Source organism: Oncorhynchus clarkii, chromosome 22 (assembly GCF_045791955.1).
Source record: "Oncorhynchus clarkii lewisi isolate Uvic-CL-2024 chromosome 22, UVic_Ocla_1.0, whole genome shotgun sequence".
Lineage (NCBI taxonomy): Eukaryota > Metazoa > Chordata > Actinopteri > Salmoniformes > Salmonidae > Oncorhynchus > Oncorhynchus clarkii.
This window is the reverse complement of record NC_092168.1, coordinates 11,967,707-11,989,782: the sequence shown is the minus strand read 5'-3', so window position 1 is coordinate 11,989,782 and position 22,076 is coordinate 11,967,707. Positions and strand designations below refer to the sequence as shown.

Sequence of the window (22,076 nt, the reverse complement as noted above, 5' to 3'; positions counted from 1 at the left end):
ACCTCCTTGCATCTGTAAAAACCAGAACCTTACTTATGATCCAGTACTTCACAAATTGGTTTAATTATTTGTTTACTAGCTAATTAAATGGGAACACAGGATAAACATACCCACTTTACATTGGTTATTTACTTGAACGCTGAAAACAGGTCCCTAGCAGAACGACAACAACATTGATGCTTGTTAAAGAATCGATGGAGAGGGAGAGAAAGAGGGACAGAGACCTACAGTAACCAAATATTCCTTAATTGAATTGTATTTTTTTTTCTGAATGTCAAAAGACTGAAGGAGGAGACCAGCCTAAATTTGAACCTTCACCTATGTTATTCCTTAATTGAATTGTATTTTTTTCAGAATGTCAAAAGACTGAAGGAGGAGACGAGCCTCCTTGAAGAAAAGCGGCACAGCTGGACATCAACGGCGCTGTGCTACAGGAGTGGGTTGCTGAGGTGCAGCAGTGGCCTGAAGGTATATTAGTTTCTGAACAAATAGAGCAAAAACTCAAATCGGACAACCAGAAAAAGTTTATTCAACCCACAAGCATGTATTTTTATACCTTACGACTAGGCACCACCTTGCATGTCTACGATAAAGCATCATTCTCTATTGTTAGGCAGAAACACAGTATGTTCCTCTCACTGGTAGTGTCATGACCTGCCTAAGTCTAGGACTTTCTTGGGCGTGGAAGTGTGTGTGTGTTAGTGTTTGTGTAACTGGCCTGCCTTATGAGGAACTGAAACTAAACTGTTGCTCTTTTGCCTCCTTCCTTAGAAATATTAATATTCAGCGACATGTTTTGAACAGAATGTGAACTTTCTGCACTTCCCCTAGTCTCAGCAGTGTAGTGGAATTGTCAATAATTTAGCGCTTTACTTATTACTTACAGGTAATGCAGTGGAGGGAGGAATGGCCTTCTCTGCCTCTTGAAGAGAAGATTGAGTGAACTGACACAAGACCAAGGAAACACCAGGAACACCTAGCAAAAGCTGGCCCTATTGCTGAGAGCTCAGATAACAACTGCTATGCTTTCTGAAATCATTCAGCAACCCTGCCTCTGCTCCCTCGGGAGCAGCCTGGTCTCCTGACGTTGACCCCTGACCCCTCACCTTCTGAACCCACCCAGAGAAATATAATTTGCCTTGTGATGCGCTAGTGGAGAAGCAAAGTGTTATTTCAGTGCATTTGTTGCCATGTTTCCTCTCCTCACCTCCTCTCCTCCCGTTTCTTCCGGTTGTAGACTATGGCAACATCATCAGCTTCTAAAATAAGTAAGTGAAGTAAAGGTCTTCATAAATAAATGCATTAAGCACTAACAAGTCACTGTGTGTGTGTGTGTGTGTGTGTGTGTGTGTGTGTGTGCGTGTGTGTGTGTGTGTGTGTGTGTGTGTGTGTGTGTGTGTGTGTGTGTGTGTGTGTGTGTGTTTCAATCGATTACATAGTATGAATTCATTATTTTGACATAATAAAAAGTGTTGATGCAGCCACTGATGCCACTTGCAATGTCACAGCATATGATTTGATAGTTGTTTTGCCAAAATTAATTGATGTCTGTTCAATACACAGTTCACAAACTATAGCCTACTAAGAAAGGCACCTGTACCAATGCTGATTGATATAGGTTATGAGCAGTGAGCCTATCTACTAGTTATGAGCAGTGGATTGGTCCTAGGATTGGTCCAACTTAGTAGACCTAGTGATTTTCTTGTGAGTAATGAGAAAACAATCATCAAAAATGATGGGAATATTGCATTTTGTAAAGCAAATACTTAGATTGAATATGTAGGCAAATTCCGACATCAGTGGACCTGCATTAGGGGTGTCATGAAGAATTAGGGCATTTTGAGGGGGTTGATACAGTATTGCACTATTTAGGCAGCGCAGGGTTCCTGTTACCATTTGTAACAGGGAACAACTTATTAGGCTATAGCTTATTATATTACCAACTGACCTTCAAATAGGCTACAGACAATTTCTTCGACCTCATGGCTTGGTTTTTGCTCTGACATGCAAAGTCAACTGTGGGACCTTATATAGATAGGTGTGTGCCTTTCCAAATCATGTCCAATCAATTGACTCCAATAAAGTTGAAGAAACATCTCAAGGATGATCAATGGAAACAGGATGTACCTGAGCTCAATTTCGAGTCTCATAGCAAAGGGTCTGAATACCCATATATTCAAGATGGACATTTATATAATTCACAGATATTAATATACTGCAAAATTCACCTGAGCTCTGTAGACTGGTCTTCCCTGGCTGTCTGACCCTGCTGGGACCCCTATCACCATCTGATCCTGCTAAGACATTATGTTGTGTACTGACTGTGCACTAGAGGGTTGGTCGGCATCTTTCATGCTGCGGGAGGTCAAACAGATGACTTTGGGATGAAAATATTTTTGTTGTCCCGTAAATGATTTGGAAACGGTCCTCTTTCTGGATTAAAATCACATTTTTCACATTATTCACACACTCAGAATTGGCTGCTTCAACATCAACCTCTTCGTGTTTACATTTTTGGCATGGATTTAATTTGGGCCATACTGGTACCGTCGTAGCCCTATCTGTTTCCTTCCATATACTTCCTGTATGCTTTTTACAAAATAACTGTGATGTTCATCTCAAGCAGTCAGTCAACCATATAGAGAGCACACCCATGACAGTGAGTTGAGGGTTACATAGGAGCTGCAGCACAATGACTCTTGTGAGTAGCGTCCATACGGCTATATTTATAGTGTATATTTTGTTGATACATTTTTTTACTAGGATCAATAACTTTTTTATTACTAAATTTAACAATTGGGACTTTCTATCTTTAGGAGAAGTGAATTGTGATTAATGTTTTAATGTAGACTAATAATAATGTAATATTGTGCCATAGGAGATCAAGGATTTAGGTTCAGAATTTATATTTATCAGCCTGTAAGGATTTGCATAAAAGAAGTCTCCATTACACTTGAGGCATATAGTACACCATATGATTATTCCATATACTACCACAGCATAGGCCTAGAATGTGAAGCTAGCACCAATGTGTAACTGTACCCTGAGATAATTTGGTTGATTTATAAATACATTTAAAAATATAAATAAATAAGAAGAACTAACATTGTAATTCTAATGACCAAGTAAAGAAGCTAAACAGACGCTCAACGAAAATAAATGACAGCAACTATCCAAAAGTATCACAAATGAAAGTTCATTGCCTGTTTTATCAGGCTTTTATTGGTTTATTCATAGCCGACAGTGGAGCATTTAATGTTTCTAATATTAACTAAAATAGTTTACTCATATTTGTGGCAGATTTCTCACCTTTTTCTAAATGATAGTAAGGCAAAAAAGGGAGACCGCTCATGCCTAAGAGGAGTGAATTGCTTAAGTACTTCTAGCCAACTATTTAAGAAGTGAGATATTTCACAAGAGTCTGGGACAATTTCCCAGACCCAGATTAAACCTATTCCTGAATGAAGAGTACTCTCAATGTCCAGGAATTCAGCCCCATAACTTTGTAGACTCATATGTACTGAATGACTGATTGTCTTCCAATTCACAACCTGTCAGCTATACCTCGCTGGGCGGTAACATTTAAAAAAAAATGTGTTCTTAGATACCCGCTTGGGAAAATAATGGTAATGAATCATTTAAATACTGGCAATGGAGGACATTTAATTTAACAACAGCTATGCTTTTGAAAGATAATTTTATCTCCTTTACTCTCTGTTCATATTAGTGGCTTTGTCTTCAGCAGGGGAGGCTCCTGTTACGTTCTGACCTTAGTTCCTTTTTTATGTCTTTATTTTAGTTGGTCAGGGCGTGAGTTGGGGTGGGCATTCTGTGTTGTTTTTCTATGTTTTGTTCTGTTATTTCTATATGTTTAGCCTAGTATGGTTCTCAATCAGAGGCAGGTGTCAGTCGTTTCTGATTGGGAGCCATATTTAGGTAGCCTGTTTTCTATTGTGTTTTGTGGGTGGTTGTATCCTGTGTTAGTGTTTTCCCCATACGGGACTGTTTCGGCTTGTTTGTACTTTTGTTCTGTTGATTTATTAAATATATCATTATGGACACTTACCACGCTGCACATTGGTCTGGTCCTTGCTACTCCTCGGAGGAGGAAGAAGAAACCCATTACAGCTCCTCAGTGGAGGAAGGGGAGGACTACCAAAATATATAGTGAAACATAAAAATCATTTTTAGATAAAAATGAAATAAATAGAACTACATGACTAATAATAACAACAAAATATAGTGCATTTGGAAAGTATTCAGACCCCGTCAATTTTTCCACATTCAAGTCCAAGTCAAGGTAAGCTTTCGGTTTTGTTAATTTATTGCCACCCGGGCCCGCCAGTGTTACTGCAATGCTGTACACTGGAGCGGATTTAATAACAGGTTAGTTCTAGTAGCTATTGACAATGGCGTTAGCTAATATGGTGACACCGCTGTAGGGGCTGCATGAGGCGGTTGTGGTATAAAAAGTTTGGAGTTTTTTTTTTCCTGGTTACAGACAGCTGTTGTGTTGGGCACTGAAGCGAAAGGAAACCATGAGAGGAGGAGAGCATGTAGATGTGAGAAGGAATTATACAACGAGCATTCTGACGATGCTGTTTGTATGTGGCTGCTATGAAAGTGAAAGATGCACACTTCTGTTTGGGTGGAGGGGTGGGTAGATCTGCTTTAATATTGATGGATTGTGGCTTCCATCTACAGTATATTTGTCTGCCTAATTTCCAAGCCCCCATATATATATATATATATATATATACTTTGTTTGGACACACCTTGTAAAATTCTAAAAACCTGTTTTGACTTTATCGTCATGGAATATTGTGTGTACATTGCTGAGAATCTTTCTTATATTTAATCAATTTTAGAATAAGGCTGTTACGTAATGACGTGAGAAATCAAGGGGTCTGGATACTTTCCAAAGGCACTGCATATGCACGCAGTACCAGTCCAACGTTTGGACACACCTACTCATTCAAGGTGTGGCCACCAAATATTGACAGTCGGAGACAGTAGTTGATATTGCTCAGAATATTGGACAGTGGCCGTGTGTGCATCATATTCTAATAGTATAGGAGCTCTTACAGTGTACAGCTCTTACAGTGTGTGTTTATCTACAGTGCACTTTTACTGGTGCTTGAATGGTAAATATAGATGACTGTAATAGTCTTTGACATTTGGTCATGATTGATGGAGTGACAAATGGCTGTTCCCTCTTTCTGTCACCAGGAAATGTATCCGTGTGTGTCTCTCCTGCTCCTGCTGATGGGCAGAGGTGGTACGTTTTTAAAAAGTCAGCAAAATCACCTCTTGATTTTTTTAAAATACTCACAATTATAATATGAGTCATCCTGTGTGTCTGTCTGTGTGTGTGTGCGTGTGTGTGTCAGCCATTCCCCTAGTGCTCTCCCAGGAGGTGAAAGTATGTTCCAAAACAGTGATCAACTCCTGCAGTGACTGCATCAAATCAGGAGCGTACTGCACGTGGTGCAAACAACTGGTGAGGAGAGCCATATACAGTAAGAAGTCTGATGTTTACATACACCGTAGCCAAATACATTTAAACTCAGTTTTTCACAATTCCTGACATTTAATCCTAGTAAAAAGTCTCTGTCTTAGGTCAGTTAGGATCACCACTTTATTTTAAGAATGTGAAATGTCAGAATAATACTAGAGAGAATGATTTATTTCAGCTTTTATTTCTTTCATCACATTCCCAGTGGATCAGAGGTTCACATACACTCAATTAGTATTTGGTAGCATTGCCTTTAAATTGTTTAACTTGGGTCAAACGTTTTGGGTAGCCTTCCACAAACTTCCCACAATAAGTTGGGTGAATTTTAGCCCATTCCTCCTGACAGAGCAGGTGTAACTGAGTCAGGTTTGTAGGCCTCCTTGCTCGCACACGCTTTTTCAGTTCTGCCCACACATTTTCTGTAGGATTGAGGTTGGGGCTTTGTGATGGCCACTCCAATACATTGACTTTGTTGTCCTTAAGCCATTTTGCCACAACTTTGGATGTATGCTTGGGGTCAATGCCCATGTGGAAGATCCATTTGCGACCAAGCTTTAACTTCCTGACTGATGTCTTGAGATGTTGCTTCAGTATAGCCACAATTTTCCTCCCTCATGATGCCATCTATTTTGTGAAGTGCACCAGCCCATTCTGCAGCAAAGCACCCCCACAACATGATGCTTCCACCCCTGTGCTTCACGGTTGGGATGATGTTCTTCGGTTTGCAAGCATCCCCCTTTTCCTCTAAACATAACGATGGTCATTATGGCCAAACAGTTCTATTTTTGTTTCATCAGAGTTTTCATCAGAGTTTTCATCAGAGGACATTTCTCCAAAAGTACGATCTTTGTCCCCATGTGCAGTTGCAAACCTTATTCTTTATGGCAGATTAAGAAGCAGTGGCTTCTTCCTTGCTGAGTGGCCTTTCAGGTTAAGTCGATATAGGACTCGTTTTACTGTGGATATAGATACTTTTGTACCTGTTTTGTCCAGCATCTTCACAAGGTCCTTTGCTGTTGTTCTGGGATTGATTTGCACTTTTCGCACCAAAGTACGTTCATCTCTAAGAAAAGGAATGAGTCTCCTTCCTGAGCAGTATGACGGCTGCGTGGTCCCACGGTGTTTATACTTGCATACTATTGTTTGTACAGGTGAAAGTGGTACCTTCAGCCATTTGGAAATTGCTCCCAAGAATGAACCAGACTTGTGGAGGTCTACATTTTTTTCTGGGGTCTTGGCTGTTTTCTTTTGATTTTCTCATGATGTCAAGCAAAGTTTGAAGGTAGGACTTGAAATACATCCACAGGTACACCTCCAATTGACTCAAATGATGTCAATTAGCCTATCAGAAGCTTCTAAAGCCATGACATAATTTTCTGGAATTTTTCAAGCTGTTTAAAGGTACAGTCAACTTAGTGTATGTAAACTTCTGACCCACTGGAATTGTGATTAAGTGAAATAATCTGTCTGTAAACAATTGTTGGAAAAATGACTTGTGTCATGCACAAAGTAGGTGCCCTAACCAACTTGCCAAAACTATAGTTTATTAACAAGAAATTTGTGGAGTGGTTGAAAAATGTGTTTTAATGACTCCGACATAAGTGTATGTAATCTTCCGACTTCAACTGTATCTATGTGTGATTGATTTCCAGTGGTGGAAAAAGTACTCAATTGTCATACTTGAGAAGGTCAAATTGGGTTTTAAATATACTTCAATATCAAAAGTAAATGTAATTGTTAAAATATACTTGTGTAACAAAAGCAAATGTTCAAATAACTAGAAATTCCTTATATTAAGCAAATCAGAAGGCACAATGTTCTTGTTTTTTTTAACTAAAACACTCAGACATCATTTACGAACAAAGAATTTGTGTTTAGTGATTCCGCCAGATCAGAGGCAGTAGAGAAGACCAGGGATCTTGAACCATTTCCTGTCCTGCTAAACATTCAAAATGTAACGAGTACTTTTGGGTGTCATTGAAAAAGTATGGAGTAAAAAGTGCATTACTTTCTTTAATAATGTAGTGAAGTAAAAGTTACCCTAAAAAACTACTTAAATAGTACTTTAAAGTATTTTTACTTAATTACTTTACAACACTGGTGATAGCAGTGCTTAAAATATAGATATAAACAAGGCGTAGGCCTAAATACGATCACCTCTTTGAGACCCATGCATGGGTAAGCTAGGTGCTAACATGCATTTGGTTGTCTATGTAAATCGGTGTATGCAAACAGAGCTGAGAATATGCATGAAGGTGCTAAGCCACAGCATGTGGGTGGGTGTGCTAACAGCAGTACTAAAATATACATGTGAAGGCCCATTTGTATTTCCATTTCTTGGTAACACTGACAGTCAGACCTCTTGAAACCAACCGAGAGAGATGGTCTTAACTAGGGGTCCTACTAATTTAAAATTCATTCCAACACATTTTACTACAAATTCAGAGTGGATTACAGAGCAACTCAATCACTAGCTGCAGATTTGTAACTGGCTAATGTGATTCTCCATTTGCCATTACAGGATTGCTTCTGTTTGGCGTAGACAGAGAATTTTCGATCAGCCTTAACTTGGCGATACTATCTTTGTTCTCAAATCGGCCATATTCTAAAATGTCTGTGTCAAGTTGCAGGTAGTTGAAATTGCGACATTATTAAAATGTTTTTTGCTCCATGAAGTAATCCAATAATGTGTGTGCCATGACAAGCGGCACTTCAGGGTGGACCCACCTGTATTAATCAATAAGAGAAGATTTGAAATAGACAAGACGACAGCATGCACATAGTTGGATTACTTCATGGAGCAAAACATTCTCTATTTTAATAACGGAGAATTTTCTAAATTCAAATGAATCACCAACATTTTAGAAGATACATGGTTGGCCGACTCAAGAACGAAGATAGTGTTGCCTATGCTGTAGGGTGATTGTCCTAAAACCAGTTTTAAAATGTTTTATTTCAAAAACGATTTTTTGAAAAATATGTTTTTTTTAAACTAATTTGAAATAAAACACAACGTTGCTGTGGATTGTCCATAAATCATAAAAAAATGTTTACATTGAACTAATATATTTATTGCGTACAAACAGTGTCTGTGGACATGTCTTATTACCGTAACAATTTTTCAAGTTCCTGTTAAAACTCCAATCAGTTTTTGAATAGTTTTATTCACCCATGATGCATAATGTAGAAGAGTAGTCCTTAGATGAGCACAAGTTAAGTTAATTTGCTTACAATGCACTCAGAAAGTATTCAGTATTCAGATTTCCCACATTTTGTTACATTACATCCTTATTCTAAAATGTATTAGTTTTTTTCTCATCAATCTACACACAATACCCCATAATGAGGTTTAGACATTTTTGCAAATGTATTTCAAAATAAAAAACGGAAATATTAAATTTACATAAATATTCAGACTCTTTACTTAGTACTTTGTTGAAGCACCTTTGGCAGCAATTACAGCCTCGAGTCTTCTTGGGTATGACACTACAAGCTTGGCATAACTGTATTTGGGGAGTTTCTCCCATTTATTCTCTGCAGATCCTCTCAAGCTCTGTCAGGTTGGATGGGGAGCTTCGCTGCACAGCTATTTTCAGGTCTCTCCAGAAATGTTAGAAATGTTTAGGTTCATGTCCGGGCACTGGCTGGGCCACTCAAGGACATTCAGATACTTGTCCCGAAGCCACTCCTGCGTGGTCTTGGCTGTGTGCTTAGTGTCATTGTGCTGTTGGAAGGTGAACCTTCACCTCATTCTTGAGCGCTCTGAGCAGGTTTTCATAAAGGATCTCTCTGTACTTTGCTCCGTTCAACTTTTCCTCGATCCTGACTAGTCTGCCAGTCCCTGCCACTGAAAAACATCCTCACAGCATGATGCTGCCACCACCATGCTTCACTGTAGGGATGTTGCCAGGTTTTCTCCAGACGTGACACTTGGCATTCAGGCCAAAGAGTTCAATCTTGGTATCATCAAACCATAGAATCTTGTTTCTCATGGTCTGAGAGTCTTTTAGGTGCCCTTTGGCAAAGTCCAAGGGGGCTGTCATGTGCCTTTTACTGAGGAGTGTCTTCCGTCTGGCCACTCTATCATAAAGGCCTGATTGGTGAAGTGCTGCAGAGATGGTTGTCCTTCTGGAAGGTTCACCCATCTCCACAGAGGAACTCTGGAGCTCTGTCAGAGTGACCATAGGGTTCTTGGTCACCTCCCCGACCAAGGCCCTTCTCTCCCTATTTCTCAGTTTTACCACTGTGTTCTTGGGGACCTTCAATGCTGCAGACATTCTTAGTACCCTTCCCCAGATCTGTGCCTCGACACAATCCTGTCTCGGAGCTCTATGGACAATTCCTTCGACCTCATGGCTTGGTTTTTGCTCTGATATGCACTTTCAACTGTGGGACCATATATAGGTGTGTGCCTTTCCAAATGATGTCTAATCAATTGAATTGACCACAGGTGGACTCCAATCAAGTTGTAGAAACATCTCAAAGATGATCAATGGAAACAGGATGCACCTGAGCTCAATTTCGAGTCTCATAGCAAAGGGTCTGAATACTTCTTTTAAAAAGGTATCTGTTTTTATTTTTTATAGATTTCTAAAAACCAGTTTTTGCTTTGTCATTATGTGTGTGTAGATTAATCAGGATTTAAAAAAAAATCAGTTTTAGAATAAGTGTAACGTATCTTGAGGTGAAGGAGAGGCGGACCAAAATGCAGCGTGGGTGTTATTCATTGTTCTTTAATAAAGAAACTGTACATGAATAAACTAACAAAACAACAAACGTGAAAAACCAAAACAGTCCTATCTGGTGCAAACACAGAGACAGGAACAATCACCCACAAAACCCAACACCAAACAGGCTACCTAAATATGGTTACCAATCAGAGACAACGACTAACACCTGCCTCTGATCGAGAACCGTATCAGGCCAAACATAGAACTAGACAAACTAGACATGTAACATAGAATTCCCACTCAGATCACACCCTGACCAACCAACACATAGAAACAAACAAAGCAAACTATGGTCAGGGTGTGACAATAAGACTGTAACGTAAAAATGATGTAAAAAGTCAAGGGGTCTGAATACTTACCAAATGCACTGTATATGTCTTCAGAATGGCCTTCTCATTACCAAAATAGCTCAAATTGGGCAAAAGTCTGATTTAATTTGATCATAATTGTATAATTTAATTTTAAATATTTTTTTTTCAGTGTTATGTTTATCAGGCCTTTTCATTGGGGGAGCATTTTTTATTTTTTTTTATAGTAAAAATATGGATTTTATTTACTTTTTTGGACATCTAAAACTGCTTCGGTAATAATAATAATCTCATTAAAAAACATCATAAATATGAAATAGATAAGTACAGATGCTCATCTCAGTGATTCAAGAGGACATTTCTTGAAAAAATACACTTGAGAATTGTTTGGTTTTATGGACAGTTTTGTGAGAATTACCTTGTAACGGCTGATGGAGAATCACATTATCCCGCTGCAAATCTGTAGCTACTCCATCACAGTACTTTATTAATTGAAGCCAGTCTGTTCCATTCCCAGAACTTCATCAAACCAGGGGAGCAGGAAGCAGCTCGCTGTGACACCTGGGCTCAGCTCATAGAAAGGGGCTGCATGGAAGAAGACATCATATCTCCCAAGAATGACTTTTCTTCTTCTAAGAACATCTCCCTGTCCAACACTGCATTGGACAAGGGGGAACCCATCCAGCTCCGTCCTCAGGAGGTCAATCTGAAGCTCAGACCAGGTGAGGGTTCTCAAAATGGCCACCATGTAGTGATGTGACGTTTGATACCGGATATCTGAGGCATGGGTCGAAATTGCGAAGCAGCTAACTTCAAAGCAGTCTGCAGATACGTGTGTATCACTTTATCAGAAGTAAATCATGACGTCCGAAGATTCGTTTGATCACGTGCTTTTTCAAACCGTGTGTTGCAAAATGCGAGATCCCACTGATTTCGCCATGGTTCTGGTGCTTTCTTGGATTCCAAGCTGCTTTTTAACACCAACCTCTACTGGAACCCATACTTACAAATATAGTTTGGGTTTTGTACTAAAGGTTAGCAGGTAGAGCAGGTAACTATGTAACATTCAGGAAAGTGACAATATGATCCCATTTGAAGACACACTATTTTGAAAATTGTTTTATGTGAAACCACACTTTCTGAACTGTTGTTCAAATAATTTGTTTTATTTAGTATAGTTTAAACTTCTGTCTTAAGCATGATGGAAGTTGTGAAGGATAATGTAAGATGCAAATCTGGTATTCCAACTGACGAGAGGCAAACAAAGCCAATGACTTTCCGCTGAACCATGTAGATTTGAGGAAAAGAATGGAGAAAGATAAGTCAATCACACGCTGCTATTCATTGCTGACCATTGCATTGTGAACAGGTAATGAAGCTCCGAGTAATTAACAATTTTTCGGCACAATTTGGTGAAAGCACCAAAGCCTTCAGAAAGCCTCAGTTTCCCATCACTACCACCATGTTATGAAAATGGCTAAAACCACACCTGTTTTTAGCATGGGCAGAGCATTTTTTTCCACCGAATTAGTCAACTGGGTTGAAATTTTTATGGGTTAAATGAGGATAACAGAATTTCATTCAGGTCAGCACCAGGGATCAGCCAATTAACTAAACTCCTCAGCGAACATTTCCTAACTATAGGTGGCAGTAAATCACCAACCTTGGCTTTAAGCTCTCTATCCAACTCTATGGCTGTAACAGATTCAAAGTAGTCAAATGTAATCACGATAAAAGGATCTTAAAATGGAAAATAAACATCCTCAATTTCATCATTACTGTTATCCTTGCAGTGTATGTTTGTTTTTATGACAGTAATACATATTTTCATTTAATTTTTACTTTTCTCTTGGGCATTTCAGTTTTCACCTTGATGTTGCTTTTTTTCAGGACTGCCTCATACATTCACGCTGGACTTTCAGAGAGTGGAGGGCTATCCTGTTGATCTCTACTACCTGATGGATCTCTCCTACTCCATGGAGGATGATTTGAGGAGCATCAAGACTCTGGGAAACGAACTGTTTAACGCTCTGCAAGGCATCACAAAAAAAGGACGAATCGGTGACACCATCTCAGAACTGATCAAATTGTTCAAATACTATTTGATTATTTTATTTGCATTAGCTTCAGTTTGCCTTGGGTTCCACGTGGGCAGGGCTGGCACTTTTGGGACTTTTCTATTAGTTCCCTTCCAACAGCACAGCTAAAGTATTTCAAATGATTTCAAATAGTATTTGAATCCAGGTCTATCTCAGCTCCAATTCCTACTCAAAATCAATGTATGTCCATGGGTGTCCATGAATCTCATTTCTATAACCATTATCTTTTGCTCTAGGTTTTGGCTCTTTTGTAGACAAGACTGTCCTGCCGTTCACTAACACCAACCCAGAGAAGCTGAATAAGCCATGCGCCGAAACAGAGATGTACTGCCAACCTGCTTTTGGCTACAGACATGTTCTTAGCATGACGGAAAACAAAGTTGAGTTTGAGAGCGAGGTCAACAAGCAGCGGATCTCTGGGAACTTAGACTCCCCCGAAGGGACGCTGGACGCCATCATGCAGGCTGCAGTCTGTGGGGTAAGAGTAGTCTAATCCCACAGGGCAAAAATATGTTGAATCAACATTCTGTCAACATACTGACGTTGAACATCAGTGACATTTTTGGTTAGCCTGTTGTCGAAGCAGCATTGTGTATCATAGATAAGTACATAAGTTGCCAAGTACTGTACATCAACTCCTCCATGGAGTTGAGTGCAGACTATAGTTTATTAAATGAACCTCTGTCTCGCTACGCTTCAATACTTTAAACATTTTCATTCTTAAACACTTACTGTGTACCCATGTTTGTCCTCTGTTGTTGCATGTCTTCATTAGTTGAATCAATACTTTTCAATAAAACGTTAGTCAAATACACCCACCGACTGTTTCCTGATTGAGATCCAATTGGCACATGCGCATTCGCGCTGAGTTGCCATCTTCGAACAACAGCAATAAGGAAACAGTCGGTGGTTGTATTTGATTAATGTTTTATTAAAAAGTATTGACTTCACCTAATGAAGAAAGACATGTAGAGACTAGGAGTCAGAGGTTCATTTCAATGTAGAAGTAGTACAGTAGTAGTGGTGGTGGTGGTAGTAGTTTATCTATCAGACGCTTTTATCCAAAGCGACTTAGTCATGCTGTCATACTTTTGATGTATGGGTAGTCCCGGGAATCAAGCTCACAATCCTGGCATTACATGCTCTACCAACTGAGCTACAAAAACTATAGTCTGCGCTCAACTCTGTGGAGGAGTTGAGGTACTTGGCAAGTACAGTAGATAGGTAGCCCTATATAGACAAACAGGGAAATAGTCTTCTGCAACACAAAATTCACACGGAGATGTAGTCGGCCTATTGTTATTCCAACAATTTTCATAATTCAATGAAATGGAGCAGAATGATGAAATATAAGGTAAAAATATAAGGTATTTCTGTATTTTTACACAATACAATAGGCTGCAGTAAAAAAAAAGGGTACTGCTAGTGTAGCACTCGAAAGAGAAACTCAGGCCCCTAACAATGTATGATGAATACTTTTTCACCTCTTTTGTCATTCATTTTATATGACGCCCCAAATTGTTTTCCACAGGAAAGGATTGGCTGGAGGAATAGCAGCACTCGGCTTATCGTCCTGACCACCGACGATGGCTTCCACATGGCAGGGGATGGCAAGCTGGCTGGCATACTGGAGCCCAATGATGAGAGATGTTACATGGACAATAAGCTGTACAGCAAGAGCAATGAAATGGTATGTGATGACATGCGGCGCACTCAGATCAGTATCATTGGTCCTCAACAAAACTATATGAAACATACCATAAGAGATTATGAGAAATACGTAGTGAATGGAACCGCATGACTTTAGAAGCCTGCATTCCAGCCCATTTGTCCCTAAACAATTGCATTGTTGAGGTTGTACTAGTTAAGTGTCTCTGTATGTAGGACTACCCATCTGTTGGTCAAGTGGCTAATCAGTTAGAGAAGAACAACATTCAGCCAATCTTTGCTGTGACGAAGAACATGGAGAAGGTATACAGGGTAAGTGGACTCTTTCTTTCCTTAATTTTTCCTCTGTCTTTCTGTTATTCATTTGAATGTTGTCTAAAGGCCCTGGGTTTCGGTACCAATATTTTTGACACACTTCAACATATCTAATGCAGGCACTTATTATTCCTGTGACATAATCAGCACCTTTATTCCAGGAACTCAGTAAAATGATCCCCAAGTCTGAGGTGGGAGTGTTGTCCGCTGACTCCCATAATGTCGTTGAACTGATCAAAAATGCCTACAACGTAAGACATTTATAATCTTTTGTTATTAACTTAACAAATCACAAACGAACAAAAAAACTGTACTCCAAGAAATCATATTGTAATTATGTGTGAAACTTTACTTGAGTTCAGTGGTGGAAAAAGTACTAAATTGTCATACTTGAGTAAAAGTAAAGATACTTTTAATCGAGTCATTTTCTATTAAGGTAAGTCACCCAGTAAAATTCTACTGTCTGGTTTTAAATGTACATAAGCACAGTGGGAAAAGTAGTTAGTCATACTTGAGTAAAAGTTCAAGTAAATGCCACACATCAAATTCCTTATATTAAAGCAAATGGACAGACAGGGGCACGCGCCAACACTCTTAATTGACAAACTCAGTAATTGTGTTTAGTGTGATATTTATAGGTACGGGAATTGGACCATAATTTTGTCCTGCCTGAGCATTTGAAATGTAACAAGTACTTTTTGGTGTCAGGGAAAATGTATAGGAGTAAAAAGTGCATATTTTCTTTAGGAATGTAAGTGGAGTAAAAAAAGTACATATACCCTCAAACTACTTCAGTTTTACATTTAACGTATTTTTATTTAAGTACTTTACAACCCTGCTGGAGTTCATCATAAACTTGAAACTCTAGTATATCTAGGAATAAAGTGTCAGTTTGGATTTTCTTGGGTTGTTTTTTCTGGTGATGTAGCGTTGGTGTAACGGGATTCTTTCGTTGAAGGAGAGGCGGACCAATACGCAGCGTGGTTGAAGTTCATGTTTTTTTAATAAGAAAAACTATACATGAACAAACTACAAAACAATAAATGTGAAAACCCGAAACCAGTCCCGTGTGGTACAAACACTGACACAGGAGACAATCACCCACAAAACCCAACACCAAACAGGCTACCTAAATATGGTTCCCAATCAGAGACAAAGACTAACACCTGCCTCTGATTGAGAACCATATCAGGCCAAACACAGAAACAGACAAACTAGACACAACATAGGATGCCCACTCAGATCACACCCTGACCAAACAAAACATAGAAACATACAAAGCAAAATATGGTCAGGGTGTGACAGTTGGTGTCAGCTCAAAGACTGTTTTGTGTCTCTGACACAGAGGCTCTCCTCCAAAGTGACGGTGACTCATGATGCTCTCCTTGACAACGTGAGAGTCACTTACACTCCGCTCTGTCCTGAAGGGGGACCCTCAGGGGACAAAGGAGTGTGTAACAATGTGGGAGTGGGACAGATGGTAAGAGCTCAGCAGCAACACTATCCCATACCAAAAATAATATGGTAACACTTAACTTTAATGAATAAGCATTAATAGACTGTTGACAAAACATTCATTAAATATGTATTTAATTACTTGTAAACATGTACAGTGGGGCAAAAAAGTATTTAGTCAGCCACCAATTGTGCAAGTTCTCCCACTTAAAAAGATGAGAGAGGCCTGTAATTTGCATCATAGGTACACTTCAGCTATGACAGACAAAATGAGAAAAAGAAATCCAGAAAATCACATTGTAGGATTTTTAATGAATTTATTTGCCAATTATGGTGGAAAATAAGTATTTGGTCACCTACAAACAAGCAAGATTTCTGGCTCTCACAGACCTGTAACTTCTTCTTTAAGAGGCTCCTCTGTCCTCCACTCGTTACCTGTATTAATGGCACCTGTTTGAACTTGTTATCAGTATAAAAGACACCTGTCCACAACCTCAAACAGTCACACTCCAAACTCCACTATGGCCAAGACCAAAGAGCTGTCAAAGGACACCAGAAACAAAATTGTAGACCTGCACCAGGCTGGGAAGACTGAATCTGCAATAGGTAAGCAGCTTGGTTTGAAGAAATCAACTGTGGGAGCAATTATTAGGAAATGGAAAACATACAAGACCACTGATAATCTCCCTCGATCTGGGGCTCCATGCAAGATCTCACCCCGTGTGGTCAAAATGATCACAAGAACGGTGAGCAAAAATCCCAGAACCACACGGGGGGACCTAGTGAATGACCTGCAGAGAGCTGGGACCAAAGTAACAAAGCCTACCATCAGTAACACACTACGCTGCCAGGGACTCAAATCCTGCAGTGCCAGACGTGTCCCCCTGCTTAAGCCAGTACATGTCCAGGCCCGTCTGAAGTTTGCTAGAGAGCATTTGGATGATCCAGAAGAAGATTGGGAGAATGTCATATGGTCAGATGAAACCAAAATATAACTTTTTGGTAAAAACTCAACTCGTTGTGTTTGGAGGACAAAGAATATTGAGTTGCATCCAAAGAACACCATACCTGCTGTGAAGCATGGGGGTGGAAACATCATGCTTTGGGGCTGTTTTTCTGCAAAGGGACCAAGACTACTGATCCGTGTAAAGGAAAGAATGAATGGGGCCATGTATCGTGAGATTTTGAGTGAAAACCTCCGTCCATCAGCAAGGGCATAGAAGATGAAACGTGGCTGGGTCTTTCAGCATGACAATGACCCAAAACACACCGCCTGGGCAACAAAGGAGTGGCTTGGTAAGAAGCATTTCAAGGTCCTGGAGTGGCCTAGCCAGTCTCCAGATCTCAACCCCATAGAAAATATTTGGAGGGAGTTGAAAGTCCGTGTTGCCCAGCAACAGCCCTGCTCTAGAGGAGATCTGCATGGAGGGATGGGCCAAAATACCAGCAACAGTGTGTGAAAACCTTGTGAAGACTTACAGAAAACATTTGACCTCTGTCATTGCCAACAAAGGGTATATAACAAAGTATTGAGATAAACTTTGTTATTGACCAAATACTTATTTTCCACCATAATTTGCAAATAAATTCATAAAAAATCCTACAATGTGATTTTCTGGATTTTTTTTCTTCATTTTGTCTGTCATAGTTGAAGTGTACCTATGATGAAAATTACAGACCTCTCTCATCTTTTTAAGTGGGAGAACATGCACAATTGGTGGCTGACTAAATACTTTTATATGCATCTAAAAGGATTATAAACATTATAATTAATATAATGGCTAATTAGTGAAATGTGTTATACTTTAGGAATACATTTAGTTACCTGATACATAGCAACAAACATTATCCAAACAGACTAAAATTCTAAAAGAAATCCTCTCTTGAATTCCTCTCAGGTGTCTTTCAATGTAACAGTGACAGCGGATGAATGTATGCAGAGTGAAATTTCTTTCCTGATTGGTCCGTTGGGTATGAAGGACAAGCTGAAGGTGAGCTTGTCGACTCTCTGCAAGTGTAAGTGTAACGACCCTGTGACGGTCGATTCCTCGTACTGCAACGGGAAGGGCCAAGTCAACTGTGGCATGTGCAGGTAAGGCAGGCATTGGCCGGGATATTTAAAAAATAGCATACACAGTATTATCATTCTTATTTTGATTTAGTCAATATTGAATTCAATATGTGATTCATGATTCACCCTCCTTCCCGCTCTGCGTGCATTGAGTCACCTGAAAAACAAATGGCCTTCTAGGAAACATGATTGACATGATTCATCTATTTTCTATACTGTATTTTTTTCTCTTTATTCAGGGGGGACAAAACACAGTCACCATGGTGGGAGGGGGGGGACATGTAAAGTATTCACAAGCAATCTGTACATTTGCCTATTTTCCCCAACTCTGTGTAGTTGCAAAGCCGGCTTCGTGGGCCAGAAGTGTGAGTGCTCCATCGGGGAGAAGGACGAGAGCTCTCTGAGAGCGGCGTGCCGGAAGGACAACGGCACGGAGTGTGAAGGACGAGGGGACTGTGTGTGTGGCATTTGCCAGTGCTACACCTTACCAGGCGGCAGCACCTACTACGGCACGAATTGCGAGTGTGAAAACGAGAGCTGCGAGAAGTTCCAGAACAAACTGTGTGGAGGTGGAGTCTGATATATAGGAAAATACTGTATCAATTTGGGGGGGGGGTAGATAATAGATAACATAGGAAATATAGATGAAAACATATGCGTGCATTTGTGTATAACAATAGAAAGAACACGTTCTGTTAATGACAGTTCCGTTCTGATTTAAGCTACATTCAAAACTCTGACATAAGATCACTTCTCTGTGTTGAAGGGAACGGGAAATGCCGCTGCAAAAATTGCGAATGCAAACCCGGGTACGAGGGCACCGCCTGCCAATGCAAGAAGTCGGACGAGCAGTGTCGCACACCAAGCGGGAGTGTGTGCAGCGGCAGGGGCACGTGCAAGTGTAACCAGTGCAAGTGTATGGAGGGCTACCAGCGGCCCTACTGTCTGACCTGTCCCGCCTGCCAAACCACCTGTATAACCAAGGGGTAAAATGGCCTGGGCCCTCCTTTTCCACTCACATAAACACCTTTTTCACTGGCCCCTTGGGGTAATGTTGTTGGAGCCATTGTGTACACGTTAAAAGCCACAGGACAACGATGGCTATCATGGATCGTAAAGGAATACCTAGGAGAATAGAAAATACAATTTCTGGGTGTTGCCATCTTACTCAAAACGAAGATTTTTTTAATCAAAGCATGCATTTATGTGTTAATAAAGAAGAGAGGAAACGTTGAGCAATGACGTTTCTCACTATTTACCTCTTGTTCTTCTGTTTTCAGGAAATGCATTGAGTGTCTGGGCTTTCAGACAGGCCCATTCAGTAAGAACTGCTCCCAGGCCTGTACGAGTATTAGTGAATTCAAGATGGTGGAGACGTTGCCACCTGGTAAGCCTTGTGATGTGAGGGATGTGGAGAGCTGCCGGGTGTTCTTTGCCATTAAACAGTTGGACGGAGAGGACAACTACACCGCCCAAATACTAAAGACCAGAGGTAAGAGACATGTCTTGTGCAACTGAAAAGTATGCCCATGTTACCTTCATTGCCCACAGAGACAGAAATATGTGCCGGGGTTAATTGACCGCCCATATTGTTTGAAGGGCATCAGTCATCTTTTTAGTCAGCTTAATCTGGGTCCAGGAAATTTCCCCTACATGCAAATATACTCCATAAACTATCAGTTACATTTTTTCCCCAGGTAAGTGGCAACTTTGCTGATGTGGGAAAGCTAGATTTAACATGGTTAGACGCATCTTAATTGCATGTTAACCTGCTAGAGGGAACGACGTCAAAACGAAGTGTAACCAAGTGTTTTCACAGCAGAAACATAAACCTGTGATAGCTTCCAGGACTGCCTAAACTGACGTGTGTTTATGTCCGTCCTAAACGTGTTAGAGTGTCCCAAGTTGCCAAACATCTACGCCATCATTGGAGGCTCCATCGTAGGCGTGACTGTCATCGGAATCCTGATCCTGCTCTTCATCAAAGTCCTCTTCACATTGCAAGACCTGAAGGAGTACCGCAAGTTTATGAATGAGGCGCAGAAAACCAGGTGGTCAGAGGTGAGTGACATTTGCTTGCACATAAAAACCATCACTTTGTGGATGGCAAAACTGCACAGCAGTGGTCTACACTACACAACCTGGGGGGGGCGGGGGGGGGGGCTCGTTCCTAAAACACTCTTGCGAGATTTGATCCGTAATTGTACAAAGTCAAAAATCCACGCCAGCGTTGTGATTTTTATTAACCTTGTATGTCAGTTGCCCTAAATGTATGGCTGGCAAAAACGGCAGCTATGGAAAAACATGATGCTGTGTCTATCGCTCCAGACATCTGAGTTCCAAACATTACGGCTCTTCTGTAATTTCTCATTTGTCCTCTCAACAGAATAAGAATCCAATATTCCAGGAGGCAACCACCACCGTGGCTAACCCTACCTTCAGTGGAGAATAACTTCAGAGAAGTCAGTCAAGACATTCGGTTGGATGCAAATGCATACATTTATTGTTTCTGTTTTAATGTGCATTTATGTAGATTAGTTCATTTAATTTCTACATTGGTCTGTCTTTTTGTGTGTCTGAACATTTAGAGAATGACTCGAAACTTGTACTGCTGGAGTGTTGCTACATTATCTTATGTCTAGTTCGAGTCAATTCCATTTTAGCTCGATTAAATGCAGGAATTTGTTTAGAAAAGCACCGAATAGTTTTGTGCAAGCCTGGTTTTATTTTGTTAGGGATTATAAACTGGTGTGTAAAAAGTTGGACACGTTGTTCAACTTCATGAAACCTATTAAAGGCCCAATGCAGTCAGCGTAATTCTCCAGTGTTTTATACATATTCCCACACTGAGGTTGGAATAATACTGTGAAATTGTAAAAAGAATGATAGTGCCCTATTAGTGTAAGAGCTGTTTGAAAAGACCACCTGAAATGTCAGCCTGTTTTGGTGGGATGGAGTTTTGGTGCCTGGTGACATCGCCAGGCGGCAAATTAGTTGATAGACCAATAAGAAATAGTAACAAACCTCTCTGCCAATAACAGCTAGTTTTCAGTATTACCACTCCCAGACAGTCCTCGCTAAATTATTGCTTGAGAAATGTCTCATTGCTAAGATTTTTTTTGGTACAATTTAAAATGAAAACAATCACATGTTACTCAGAAATGATTTGATATCGAGATAAAATGGCTGCATTGGACCTTTAAGCAATTATTTTTGTAGCTTTTATGTAGTTATCTGCAATGGACCATGACTGTACATCATCATGAGTAAATAGTGTATAAAGAAGCAAGTGAATTATGAAATAAAACTCTCTTGATTTGATGGACTCCAGCTCATGAATCAAAGAAAGAGAATGTGATGCACTCTGCAGTCATCACAACAACAGAGCACATTTTTTTAATAACCTACAAACATCTACTTTTGTGTACACTAGCAGTGCTTCTCTCCCTTCCTTTCTCGATATTGTTAATATTCAAATTTATATTATAAACAAATCTCTCATCTTCCTATTGTGGGGGGGGGGGGGGGGGACTAGGGAGATAGGCGGGGGAGCTGGGTCTCCTACTCACGAGTGTTGAGGTTGGGTCCTAGCCCCTCCTTTGAGGGCCTGCAACCGTCCAGAGCACTTTCACAAAGGGAGAGCCATGGAGCTGAACTAACCATTCGCCCAACACCTCAGGCTTACATAAGCCTTGGGAAGGGGAGTTGAGAGTCCGCCAGCCCATGCAGCACAGGAGGGGAGCAATCAGTGGCAGCCAGTCAATGAGGGAAGCAGCTCTGAGGTGCAGGCTCTCTTTATCTCCTTCCAAGCACTTCCAGGCACCACCACCACCGCAGTACCAAGGGGCTGGTTAATGAGTTGGAGGAGCTGGAGGGAGTGGCTGTACAGAAGGGGCTGAAGTTCACCGGCACAAG

General features: G+C 40.3%; 1 protein-coding gene across 3 annotated transcripts; it reads left to right on the top strand.

Annotated features, from left to right (window-relative positions):
• Positions 1–2,618: 2,618 nt before the first annotated feature.
• Positions 2,619–21,545, top strand: LOC139380378 (integrin beta-2-like). Of its 3 annotated transcripts, none has more exons than XM_071123005.1 (16): positions 2,619–2,701; positions 5,230–5,278; positions 5,391–5,500; positions 11,071–11,275; positions 12,444–12,614; positions 12,889–13,130; positions 14,184–14,342; positions 14,537–14,632; positions 14,797–14,886; positions 15,981–16,115; positions 17,989–18,182; positions 18,498–18,730; positions 18,928–19,147; positions 19,442–19,653; positions 20,056–20,222; positions 20,548–21,545. In XM_071123005.1, exons 1-16 carry the CDS (start codon positions 2,693–2,695, stop codon positions 20,611–20,613), a joined length of 2,358 nt encoding a protein of 785 aa, XP_070979106.1. In that variant the 5' UTR covers positions 2,619–2,692; the 3' UTR covers positions 20,614–21,545. The 3 variants fall into 3 exon arrangements, with proteins under 3 accessions (XP_070979106.1, XP_070979108.1, XP_070979109.1); XM_071123007.1 differs by having other exon boundaries at positions 2,622–2,701; positions 5,230–5,275; positions 20,548–21,515; XM_071123008.1 differs by having other exon boundaries at positions 2,631–2,701; positions 5,391–5,519; positions 20,548–21,491.
• Positions 21,546–22,076: the final 531 nt, after the last annotated feature.

Coding starts and splice junctions, on each gene's coding strand:
- LOC139380378 (XM_071123005.1), top strand. Junction 16,116..17,988: donor ATGTGGGAGTGGGACAGATG/GTAAGAGCTCAG, acceptor AATTCCTCTCAG/GTGTCTTTCAATGTAACAGT. Junction 19,654..20,055: donor CCAAATACTAAAGACCAGAG/GTAAGAGACATG, acceptor TAAACGTGTTAG/AGTGTCCCAAGTTGCCAAAC.